This window comes from Xenopus laevis, chromosome 5S (genome assembly GCF_017654675.1).
Source record: "Xenopus laevis strain J_2021 chromosome 5S, Xenopus_laevis_v10.1, whole genome shotgun sequence".
NCBI classification, from domain to species: domain Eukaryota; kingdom Metazoa; phylum Chordata; class Amphibia; order Anura; family Pipidae; genus Xenopus; species Xenopus laevis.
Genome location: NC_054380.1, coordinates 80515681 through 80528388, shown reverse-complemented (window position 1 = coordinate 80528388; position 12708 = coordinate 80515681). Strand labels below are relative to the sequence as shown.

At 33.3% G+C, this 12708-nt stretch overlaps 1 protein-coding gene across 4 annotated transcripts in view; it reads left to right on the top strand.

Moving 5' to 3' along the window:
* LOC108718003 (adhesion G protein-coupled receptor B3) overlaps nt 1-12708 on the top strand; it is a 521962-nt gene that overhangs the window by 289805 nt on the left and 219449 nt on the right. For all 4 annotated transcript variants that reach the window (XM_041564704.1, XM_041564703.1, XM_041564701.1 and 1 more), the window contains exons 10-12: nt 345-539; nt 1988-2056; nt 6584-6692. In XM_041564704.1, coding sequence (XP_041420638.1) covers nt 345-539; nt 1988-2056; nt 6584-6692 — 373 coding nt within the window. The remainder of the gene's footprint in view (nt 1-344; nt 540-1987; nt 2057-6583; nt 6693-12708) is intronic.

Genomic DNA, 12708 nt, shown 5'->3' with positions numbered 1-12708 from the left:
AAAATATTTTTAAAAAAATGTATTCCTACCAGGAGAAACCTCAGTGTTGTAAATTTATCCTGCAGCTAAAGTTATTGCTTGTATGTCTCTGTGTACTTCAAAAAAGACCAACAACTCAGAGATATCTTATGAAAATTCAAAGTACATTCAAAATTGCATTAACAGTCCTGTTCAAGCAACTTTGAATACACTTTGAATTTTCACCAGATTTTTTTAAGTATTTAAACTCTTTACTGTGCACCTGAGGAGAGTATTGTTGCAATGTGCTGCCCTGGGGTTTATATGTGGTATAGATATACATACACACCATTTACTGATCAATACACTGCATTTGAATATTACAGATTAAAGAGCATCTTGCTAAGGGTCATCGTATGTTAGCAGCAGAAGGGATGTCTCAGGTGACCAAAACACTACTGGATTTAACTCAGAGGAAGCATTTTTATGCGGGGGATCTTCTGATCTCAGTGGAAATCCTTAGAAATGTCACAGACACTTTCAAAAGAGCAAGCTATATCCCTGCCTCTGATGGAGTACAGGTAAGAGATATAAAGCAATCTCGTTGGACTTAAAATAAAAGCAGCAATGTGTTTCCTGTAACCCTCCGTGAAGTCTAAACTGCCTTTTTTCCCTGTGTTTTTATTCACTGCCTTGAAATTATCCATTTTATATATGTACTTTATTGCTGTAGTACCATTTATAGTTATAACATTTTTTATGAGTTTTATATTTTTTTTAATGATGACATTTTGCTTTAGTGGCTTCATATTAAAATCAATTCCATCTGTAAGGAATGATGCTGATATACAGTATATACTGATAAATAAAATGATGTTTTGTATACGGAATAATGAAATCATTTATCTTTGTGTTACTGACTGCTCACAGCACAAAACTCTTTTACCCAAAGTATTACAATGACTTCACACATTACACACTATATAACTAAGAGACACTTGAAATTAAACTACAAAAAGCTTGTTAAATAATTTGTTCTGTACCCATTAATATGGACTTTTCATTGGGTACATTTTAACAGATGCTTTGAGAAATATCAGTCTCTGACTCCCTATGCTGCAGTGTTTTACAGTTCTTTACATTCTCATTTACCTGTATGTAATAATATATATTAGCAAGAATGGCAGGAGAGTAGTATGGTATACATTTGGAGGCACATTTATCAAAAGTCTAATTTCGAATTTATGTGCGTTTTTAAAAACTCCCCATAACCCATAAATTCTAAATTCAGCCAATTGAAAATCAGATTTTTTAAACTCAGATGAATGTAATTGACCCAAAAATGCAAATCGAATTTGAATCGAATTTGATTAGAATTTTTAAAACTCTCAAGTTTTTTCTCCGAAAAACCTCCATTGTCAGAAAGGCTGCAAAAAAACCCTAAAACTGATGCCTGGATGTCTCCTATTAACTTAAACAGCAATTTGACAGGTTTTCGGTGGCGAATAGTTGAATTTGAGTTCTTAAAGAGCCAGAGTATGATAAATCTCGAAAATCAAATTACATTTTTTTTAAAATTTTAAACAAATTTGAATTTGACAGTTTTGACCATAAAAAACCTCAAAAACTAGAATTTTGAATTAGAATTTTCGACAGGTTAACGAAAATGCACTGTAAGTACCTGAAAGATGCTGGCAGCCATTTGCTTCTGAAAAAAATGTTTGAAATTCTCAAGCATAGTGCATTCCAAAGAAATCCAGTGAGCATGCACATGATGTAACTGAATTGCTAATGTTAGAAGGGAGAGAGCCATGGGCAACTACTACCAGAACAGGAGACAGAGTTCATTACATTTTTCTTACTTTCTAAACAAGGGTAATATTAAATTATTTATATTAATATAAACCAACCTATATGATGAATTTTAAGATGGAAACGCTTATGATATCACTATCAGCATCTCATCTGTTTGCCTCATTCACAATTGCCTCGATTCTTCCAATAAAACTTGCTCCATATTATTTTTCAGAACTTCTTTCAGATAGTAAGCAATCTCCTTGATGAAGAAAATAAAGAAAAATGGGAAGATGCACAACAGGTAAAACATGTGGTGTTCTCTATTGAGAAAAGGGAATACTTTTTAAGAACAATTATAATATAATATTAATTAATAATTACAGTACATTGAACATTTTCATAATAAGAGACAACACAACTATCAACTCTTCTGGCTACCTTCATAATTTTTAGGCGAAAGAAGATAATATGACAATATGGGGTAATAGACAAGTAAATGTAGTGAATAAACACTTATCAGAGCCATTATTAACATTTAATTAGTTTATTTGAGCAGGCATTAGTTTTAGTATATGAATATTTCTAGCAGGCTTTACAGTTATATTCAAACCAGTGGTGATTCCCATAGTTCTAAATGGAACTTTTCTGGATGACTTGGGTCATTTGGCAAAGATTTTATTACAGCTTCTTTTGGTATTTTTAATATGATATATAGGCTATGTGCAGGGATAAGGAAGGTTGTGAGCAACCTGATGTGCAATGATATATTATTTATGTTTACAAACATCTTCACAACGGTATTAACATTCTTCATCTTCTGGTACTTTATCTTTGATATGCTCTGCTGATACCTAGAATAATCTACTTAATGCACTGGATTCTCAAGTAGTGATGGACGAATCTGTCCCATTTTGCTTTACCTAAAAACTTGTGAAACATGCGAAAAATTTGGAAATTGTGGTGAAAAATTTGAGAAATGCATTGAAGTTAATGGGCATCAATTTTGACACAATCGAAATTTTTATGCGCGCAACTATTTTGTGCATTAAAGTCACTGGCCTTCTGAATAATTTTAACACACAACAATTTGAATGCGTGTGCCAATTTTAACTTGTGATATATTTTTTTGTCACAGCAAATTTTCTATGCAGTTTCACAAATTTATTTGCAGGCGGCGAAACACAGAAATTTGGCACAAATTCATGCCTGCAGAATTTATTTGCCCATCATTATTCTCAAGTCATAAAAGACATCTTTGCTTACACAGATCAGTTTTGTGTATTCTTGGTTATGCCCTTAATGCTAAAGTTGTGCTTTCTACCAAGGCCAGTAGTACACCCGAGTGTCTCTCTCTCCTGTGGTCCCCTGTGAGTTATGGAATGGTAGCTAAAGAGCTGCTATATTTTAAATGTACTGAATTTCGTGGCTACTCCAACATTAATGCAGTCTTTGAAATCATTGCAATGTACAGGTATGGGATCCATTATCTGGCAAGCTCCAAATTATGGAAAGGCTGTGTCCCACTGAGGCTTATTTATTAAATGATAGTTTTGGAGGTTTTTGAAACCATGACTAAACCCACAAACTCTAAAAACAATGTCATGTCATGGCATTTATTAAAAGAACTCAATATAAAAAGTATGAACAGAAAGAAGCTCTGAATGATGAGCTAAAATAAATGAATACCTTCAGACAATTCCTAGTGAAAGAAAAATCTAAAATCCTTTAATAAAAGTCTGAATTCATTTAAAGCAGTCCAGTCAAATCAGCACAGCTTCCATTGACTTCTATAGGACCTCAAAAACTTTTATTTGACAAGGTTTTGCCTTAGAGGTTTTTGTGGTGTTTACACTGAGACAAATTTCAAATTCATGTGAGTTTTTTTTAAACTCCCATAAACTCAAAATTTGACCAATCAAAATGTATTAATAAAATTGAATTTTCTCAGCTAGGACAATTTGAATTGACCCAAAAACTCGAATCAAATTCAATTCAAATTAGAGAAACTCAAATCAAATTAAAAAAAACTCAATTAGAAAAAAACCTCAAATGTCAGGAAGGCTACAAACATTACCAAATTGATCCCCAGACCTCTCCCATTGATTTATACAGTAATTTGGCAGGTTTAAGGTGGCGAATTGTCAAATTTAAGTTCTTAAAAGGCCAGAATATGATAAATTTCAAATTCAAATTCGAATTGAGTATGGATAATTCACAATTCAAATTTGAGAGTTTTGACAAAAAAAATCCAAAAATTCAAGTTCAAATTTTCACTTTCGACCCTTAATAAATCTGACCCTTAATAAATCTTGGATTTTAAGAACTTTTTAGAAGTATAGAAAAAACGAAAAAAAATTTAAATTCGGGGAAATCACAATTCAATTAGTTATTGGACCTTCATAGACTCCATTTAAGCCAAATAATCCAATTTTTGAAGCTGTTTCTAGTCTTCCTGACATTCAAGGTCTTTTTTTAGAAAAAACTCGAATCGAGTTTGATCGAAGTCAAATCAAATTTGATTTGAGTTTTTGGGTCTTTAAAATTTGTCAGAGTATAAAAATTTTTATTTTATTAATACATTTTCACTATTTAAATTTCAAATTTATGGGAGCCTATGATAGTTTTGAAAAAAAAACTTATGAATTTAAAATTTGACCCTTCATAAATGTGCCTCCCTGTGTTAAAACCACTAAAACCTCTAAGACAAAACTTTGCAAGTAATCATTGTTGAGGTGCTATAGAAGTCAATGGAAGCAGCACTGATCTGATTGGACAGCTTTAAATCAATTCAGAAAGGTCTGCTGGAATTGTCTAAAAAAAACTTTTTTTGAGATTTTTAAGGTATTCGTATTTTTTAGTGCCTTGTTCAGCACTTTTTCTGTTGTTACTTTTTATATTAAGATCTTTTAATAAATTCCATGACATTCTTGATTTTAGTGCTTGTGAGTTTAGTCGTGGTTTCAAAAACCTCAAAAACCGCTAATATCTGACCTTTAATAAGTAAGCCTCCAAGTGTTATTTGAGAATAACATAAAGGAAAAAGAATCTCATAAAAAAAGCCCTTATTCTTCTCAGACTCATTGCAAAAATATGAATTTGTGACTTTAATTAGATTGTAAAAAACGAATGAGTGTATTGTTTGGAGATACTCCTTTTAACTAAGTATAAGTGATAATGCCCCTTGACTTTGGCTAGGCAAGAAAATTCCAGCATTGCATTATTGCAGAGCAGTGGAGGAAACTGATTTGTTGTTACCAAATGTAAGCTTTTCAAAGTAAAACAGCTTTTATCCCTAACCCTAACAATGACAAGCACCAGCATTTTGAAGGATTTTCTGGAGAATTGTGGCTTGTCTTTTTGGAAAAGCCAATGCAAAAGTTCTTTTTATATTGGGATACTCCTTGTGACAAACGAATGAGTGTATTGTTTGGAGATACTCCTTTTAACTAAGTATTAGTGATGGGGCGAGCAAACTCGCCAGACACGAATTTGCTGCAAATTTCCGCAGTTCACCGCAAGCAAATTCACCTGCGAAACTGCAGCGTCAAAAAAAAAATTGGTGCATGCATAAAAATTGTTGCTTCATTTCACAAATTTTTTGCCATTTCACAAATTTTTCAGTAAAGTGAAACTGCTCAGAATCGTCCATCACTACTAAGTATGTGACATGTTTACTGCATCAGCTACTGATTAACAAAGTGGACTAGGGCTGGAACTAGGAGTAGACAGAAGAAGCACATGTCTAGGGTGCAAAGGTAGAGGGGAGCAAGGCACGTACCTCTTCTGACGTCTTCCCCTAGTTTGGACCAGTGTCGAGAAGCTGTGGCAGCAGCATGTGCAGTTTGTGGTATAGTGTGTGCCTTCCGCACATGTGCACTTGCGCATCCACAGCCCTTGCACTGCTCCTCACATACATATTCACACATGCTCTGGGCTTGTGCTCTTCCACGCATACGCACTCGCACGTACTCGGTGAGGGGCGACTTGGCCTGGCACTGAAGTGGACACTGGCAATTATAAATGTACATAGACAACATCAGTTTGAACAGCAAATTTTGAGTTGTTATGGTAAAAAAAATTCTCTATAAATGTAGTTGATATGATCCTGTTACAAATACACATTTGATATCAGGAAAACACAAACAACAACTTTCTTTAATGAGCCATACTTGGTGGTGTACACAGTTATTCTAAACAGTACTAAAAGATAATGAAAAATTATTTCTGTAGTTTGGTTTATGAATTGCTGTGTCTGCATTGCTTCCTGCATGAAAAACATGTACTTTTCCATCAGAAAGTGAATTGTGCAGCTGCACAGGCTAGTAAATCTTCAAATTAATTCTTAGTGTGATGAACCAGTAATTATGGTTAAATATGGATCTGATGTATGGCAGCACCCAATTTCCTTCAATGCTGCAATAGTGCAGCTGTCTTCAAGTCGCTGTTGAAATTTCAGATGAAGCAGAAATTGAATAGTCATGAAAACCTAAAATAAATGTGTTTTGGTTTATCATTACTTACATAAGGTGACTACATCTGAGTGTGTTAAAGAGTAATTACACATATAGTAAGTTTATAGATATACAGTATAGTAGGGTCAATATGATTTTAAATTTAGTTGTACACTCCTCACTTTCTATTTAGGAGACTGTGAACAAATGTATTTTACATAAAGGCTACATTCCCCGAACACCTGTTGTGCTGCTCAGAACTACACTGCTAAAGATTGAGTAAATACCTCTATATAATGTTGATATTTTATATGGATAGCCTTTTTATTGATATATAATCCAGTGCTTGCAATTGCTTCTGTAATTTGTCATTGTAGATTTACCCAGGTTCTGTGGAGTTGATGCAGGTGATAGAAGATTTTATACACATTGTTGGCATGGGAATGATGGATTTTCAAAATTCATACCTCACAACGGGAAACGTAGGTAAGAAAACATTTATTCTAACAATTTGATAACTTGTACTGGATTGGACAAATCTATTGGAACTGCAAAGAAAATCTCAAGTATGGCTTTGTATTGTCTACTTTGGGCTCTCATTCAAAGAAGGTAAACCATGACCCACACAAAATCATTAATTTCAGTGTACAAAAAAGATATATTTGTTGAGAAAATTATGAAAACGATGCCATTTATACAGTGCAAAAAAGATACAAGATATTTATTTTTTTTTTTTAAAATAAAGACAAGGTTTAAATAATATAAAATGGACATTTCATGCCTTATGATGTAATTTTTGAAATACTGATAATTTTAAAAAAATGTTTAAATGACTGGGAATTGCCCTATTTCTTTCTTAGCCTGAATTTTTTTCCCAATAAGATTTCCTTGCTTTGGATGCATTTTTGCATGAAAAAGCAAGACCAAGAAACACAACTGATAAAAAATTTTGCAATACAGAAAATTAATAAATCAGTACCATGGTGCTGTTTGTATTATTAATAAAAAATAAGTTCTCTTTAATGACCACACATTAGATATTGATTACATTCTAGAAAATCATTTACAGTGAAACATAATCCATGGATCAGTATAACTAAATATATGATGGCTAAGAAACCTGTGGGATTCCCTGTTATTGCAGGAACAGGAATCAGAGCCTGTTGCTATTTTTCTGCCAAAATGTGCTTGTTGTAGAACAGTGCTTTTGTTCATGTTATGTAATGGCTCTTTTAACTTACTCCTTACTCTTTGAAGAAGCTGAGACGTACCCTGAATGTATAATTTTGTATAGAATTTGCTCAAGGAACAGGAATGAAATCTTTTACTATTACTCATGATTCTGGGCAAGAGGATCACAAACGAAAGATTCCATACAATGGTGTCCTGTCATTTCTAGGATAAACTTATTGAAAATGATTTCACTTGAAACATAGCTTCAATAGTTTGACCATATGTGCCCTTTATAAATCTTTTAAATTAGCTACTACTAAGTCCCCATCTACACTTGTCCTGAAGCTTGTACAACTGATATCTGAAATGCAATAACTTATAAATACATTGTCCTGTGATACTACAAGGCCTACATTTGTGACCAAAATTACATGGTTATCATGGTTTTAACATGCATCATATATTCAGTTGATATCTTTATATTATAATGGAGAGCATTTATTTATTCCAATAAACATCATCTTTTTTCTAGCTATTACTGCAGCAGCTTAAGTAGAACCCATTGTGTGTCTCTGATGAAATGCGAGCAATATTTTCATTTTGCAGCTGTAACTGCTACTAGTCGTGTTTTTTAGGGTGGTATTGCAGCTTACAGTTTATGGACCCTGTTACATTTTCACACACTGGTCAAATTTATTAGAAACCAATTAAACTACCAGTAAGTTTTTGTGTTGTCCCGTAATGAACCATACAATATAATGATGAAAAGGGAATTCATAGTTTGTCACAAGGAGTATCCCAATATAAAAAAAACTTTTGCATTGGCTTTTCCAAAAAGACAAGCCACAATTCTCCAGAAAATCCTTCAAAATGCTGGTGATTGTTAGGGTTAGGAATAAAAGCTGTTTTACTTTGAAAAGCTTAAATTTGGTAACAACAAATTCATTTCCTCTACTGCTCTTCAATAATGCAATGCTGGAATTTTCTTGCCTAGCCAAAGTCAAGGGGCATTATCTTCTATGTGCTGGACAGTACCAGTGTGCCCTGGGTGCAATTCTGTACATAACTGATGTTGGTCCTGTGCAATCCTATCATTAACCCTTGCAGCTATGAAACCCTGCACATGTATTCTTAACTTCACAGATATATAACACAGAAGAAGGTGCAAAGGGGTGCATTGGTGCAGAAGAAATGCACATTATGGCAACTTTGTGATATTTGTTTGTTGTCATTTTAATGTTTTCAATTAGCTTTGTGTGATTTAATGACCCCCAAGGTTCTCTCTAAGCTGTACACACACACACATTTGAAGCCACTACACACAACAAATTGTGGTGTGCACAAAGTATTTTGTGTGGAAATTAAATATTTTGTATTCATTCCAAGTTGAGCACAACATTTTTAAAAATGATGTACACAAGTTGAAAATGTGCGCACAATTTTTTTTTTTTTTTCAAAGTCTGAATTTATCTCAATATTTTCTGCTACAAACTCCGATCAAATCCGCTCGTTTTTTGTGCTTATTTATTATTACATTTTCCCGAAAATTTGCTTTGCGTAAAAATCAGATTATCATGATTTTTTCAGGTTTTTCACCCGAATACTCTGATTTTTGCCCAAAAACTTCAGGGTTTTGCACGAAACCCAGTGCACATCAAAAGTTCTCACATTGACTTATATGTTACCTTGACAGGTCTGAGAGGCTGGATTTTCAGACTTTTCCATCCTCAGGGTTTAATTAATTCCGAAAAATTCGTGATTTTTTAAAAGTCAGATTTTCTAAAAAAAAAAAAAAAAATCATGATTTTTTTGTGATTTTTGCATTCGGAGTTTAGTAAATAGCCCCCCTAAAGTTTTGCAAAAAGAAAAATAAGGCTGGTGCTGATCAATCATTGTGCAATTTGTTATAGGAGCTTGTAAATAATAAACCTATTTCAACTGAAATCCACAATAGTTCAGTAGGTCACTCAGAAATTTTACATCTGTCTGGAAAAAGGTTACATAACATTAACCTGGGAAATAACCTGGTGTTATTATTTCACAGTTATGAGTGCCGCAGATGCCTTCTACCAGTCACTTACTCATTCTGGACCCATGGGCATTTAGTTGATATTGACTTTCTTCCCTTGTTTTTTTCTTTCCTGCTAGTATCACCAAAAAGAAATAGCTTTGCTTATTAGCTGTTATTCTCAGAGCACATGAGCTGTGTAACCTGAGCACCCTCCATGCTGTTCATGACATTATTTTAATTAATCCCTATTCTAGTTACTCTGCTGGAGCTGGGATGAACCCTGGTGTTTGAATTGGCACACACAATTTGCCACCATAAGGATGCACATATTTCTAAATAACTAGAATGCCAAGAACCTAGCTCATTATACTTTATTTCTATCATAATACCATTACTTTTTCTTCTTTATCAGTTCTAAGGGATACATAGTGGAACCTGATGTGTATATTAACCTTTAAAGGACATTGGGATTTAATAACAACCAATGTTTACTATTAGCATTTTGACATTAAAAGAGGTGAGACAATCGGTAATTCCAAATCTTCAATCAGTGTGGATCACCACATTTCTATTATTTCTCGCAAGCAACATCTATATTTTTTGTATCTGAAACATTACAATACTTCTGAATACATTTGTGAATTGATTTATGACTACTTTGGTATTGTTTTATGGGTTTGTTAAAGTTTTTTTTTTTTGCAAGTAAGAGCTAAACATTTAGGTTATGGTTACAGGATGACATTGTTACCCACTGTGCATATATGTCATGTAATTAGCTCTAGTTAACAACTAGCTATGCAAGTGGCAGCTTCAGGAGTCTATACAATGAATGTCAATGTACAGTACAAACTGATTTCCTCAACCTCTATAATATGATGCAGTTAATAGTGATGGGTGAATTTGTCCCGGCAAAAAATTCACGAAACACAGTCAATGGGCATCAAGATTATTTCAACGTGCGTCAATTTCATCGCCCAAGACAATTGTTATATACGCGGCCTATTTTGGCCAAATGCATTAAAGTAAATGGGCGTCCGAATAATTTTGATGCATGACAATGTTTATGTGCACGACTATTCTGCCACAATTTTTTTCTCTGCAGCAGATTTTACGCCGGTGAATTTTCACCTCAGTCTCAAGGATTTATTCGCCAGCGGCGAAATGCAGAGTTTCGCCGCAATTTTGCATCTGTCTAATTTATTCGCCCATCACTAGCAGTTAAGTCTTAGTAAGTGCAGTGCTGGTCTATAGCATTGTTAAAACCATAGAGAAATATTGTAAAGTATCCCAGAGATTCCATGCATTGTTTGAGAGATTTGATAAATAAGTTTGTGATTATATTCTCAGAATATTCATTATCTAAGCAAAAAGAGACACCTAATTATATCTGAACTTATATCCTTCATGTACTCTCTTTTGTTTCAAAAGATAGATTCATAGTTCGGAATTCTTCAAGCATGGGGTTTTGCAAAAAACTCCCTTCATGGGAAATAATTGAATTCATTTTTAAAAACAAATAGCTTTGATGGTCCCAATGGATTTTTAAGTTACAGTTCCATTAAATACTAGTAGAAAATTGCAGTGTAATGAATGTTACAGCAATCCCCCACAAAAGGCAGAGTAATTACTGTATAGGCATGCATGGAATTGTTGGGGAGTGATATATGGATCTTCAATATCAGGCAGTGTATTTGCAATAGCAATAAGCTTGGTGTCTTTGAGTTATTGCTTTTGTTATTTCAAAGCAGGTTTTTTCCATATATGTTTTTGATTTTTTTTATTATGCCCTATCTAAAGTTCTAAAGCCCTATCTAATTTGATTTATTTTTGATCAATTTCACATTTATTCAACATGTAGTACTGCAAAAATATACTTAAATATTGTGAATCAAGTACTATTTCACGTATTTATTCGCTGGCGGCGAATCGCGCAAATTTGCCCCAAATTCGCCCATCACTAATTACTATTTTAGATGCTGAGACATAGCACAGATTTGAAGAATGCACTACAGAATATCAACCTATAATAGAAATGCTTGAATAGGAATCAGGTACTTAGCAAGATTCTAAAACAGTCATTTTCACAGGTCTAGGTAGTGCATTACGAAAATCATAAGCAATTTCTTTACTCAAAAACCACAAACTATGAATTAAACTTTTAATGGCTGAAAAAAGGTCAAAAAGGCAATATTTTAAATATAAATGCCAACTAAGAATTCCAATTGGCAGTGGCTCATATCTATATCAAATAATTCCTTCACTAGGCTTCTTTGTAAAAATGTTTTTGCATGAATTACTCACCAAATTTAATAGAATTATATATTATATGTATATTCTTGTCAAAATGACAATACAAGATTTTGAAATCATTGACTGATTTATCTTTCTAGCATGGTATCCTTTCCTTCTATTATTTCTGTTGTATCTGCTTTTTAAAATTACGTTGAGGCTTATTTATTAAAGGTCTGATTTTAGTGGTTTTGGAGGTTTTGGAAACCACGACTAAATTTTAGACAAACTCTAAAACCACAATTGTAATTGGATTTACTTAAAGTTCCTTTTATAAAAAGTATAAAGGAAAAAAAGCTCTGAACGATCCAAAAAAATATCAATACCTCTAAAATTTCTAAAAATTTGAGTTTTTCAGACAATTCGTATCGAAAATAATCCGGAAACCTCTAGCATTCTGATTGGATTAAAAATGGTCAAATAGGATCAGCGCTGCTCCCATTTTACTTAACTAAGTTAGGTATTAAAGGTTTTTTGCAGTTTTTACATGTAGGGGCACATTTACTTAGCTCAAGTGAAGGATTAGAATAAAAAATACTTCGAATTTCGAAGTATTTTTTTGGCTACTTCGACCATCGAATTGGCTACTTCGACTTTCTACTACGACTTTGAATTGAACGATTCGAACTAAAAATCGTCGAAGTACTTTGACTACCTACTTCGAAGTCGAAGGATTTTACTTCGAGGGGCGAATATCAAGGGTTAATTAACCCCTAGTAAATGTGCCCCATAATAAATATAAAATTTAGAGCTTTTTAGAAATATAGAAAAATTAAAAAAAAATCTAAATTAAATTTTTAGTAAATGGGTCCCTTTGTGTTTTTAGTGATATTTTTAAATTACTAGTGTATGCATAGGGTATGTGAAAGTTTTTTTTCCATTTGTAAACAAAAAAACCACTACAAGCCAATATTTTTCTTGCTATCTCCCTTTGATTTTCTTTTTGTTTTCTGCAAAGGTGACACTGATTGGCTTGCTTCTTGTTGCCGAACAGCTGCTGATGGTTCATTAACATAATTTGTTTTCCAC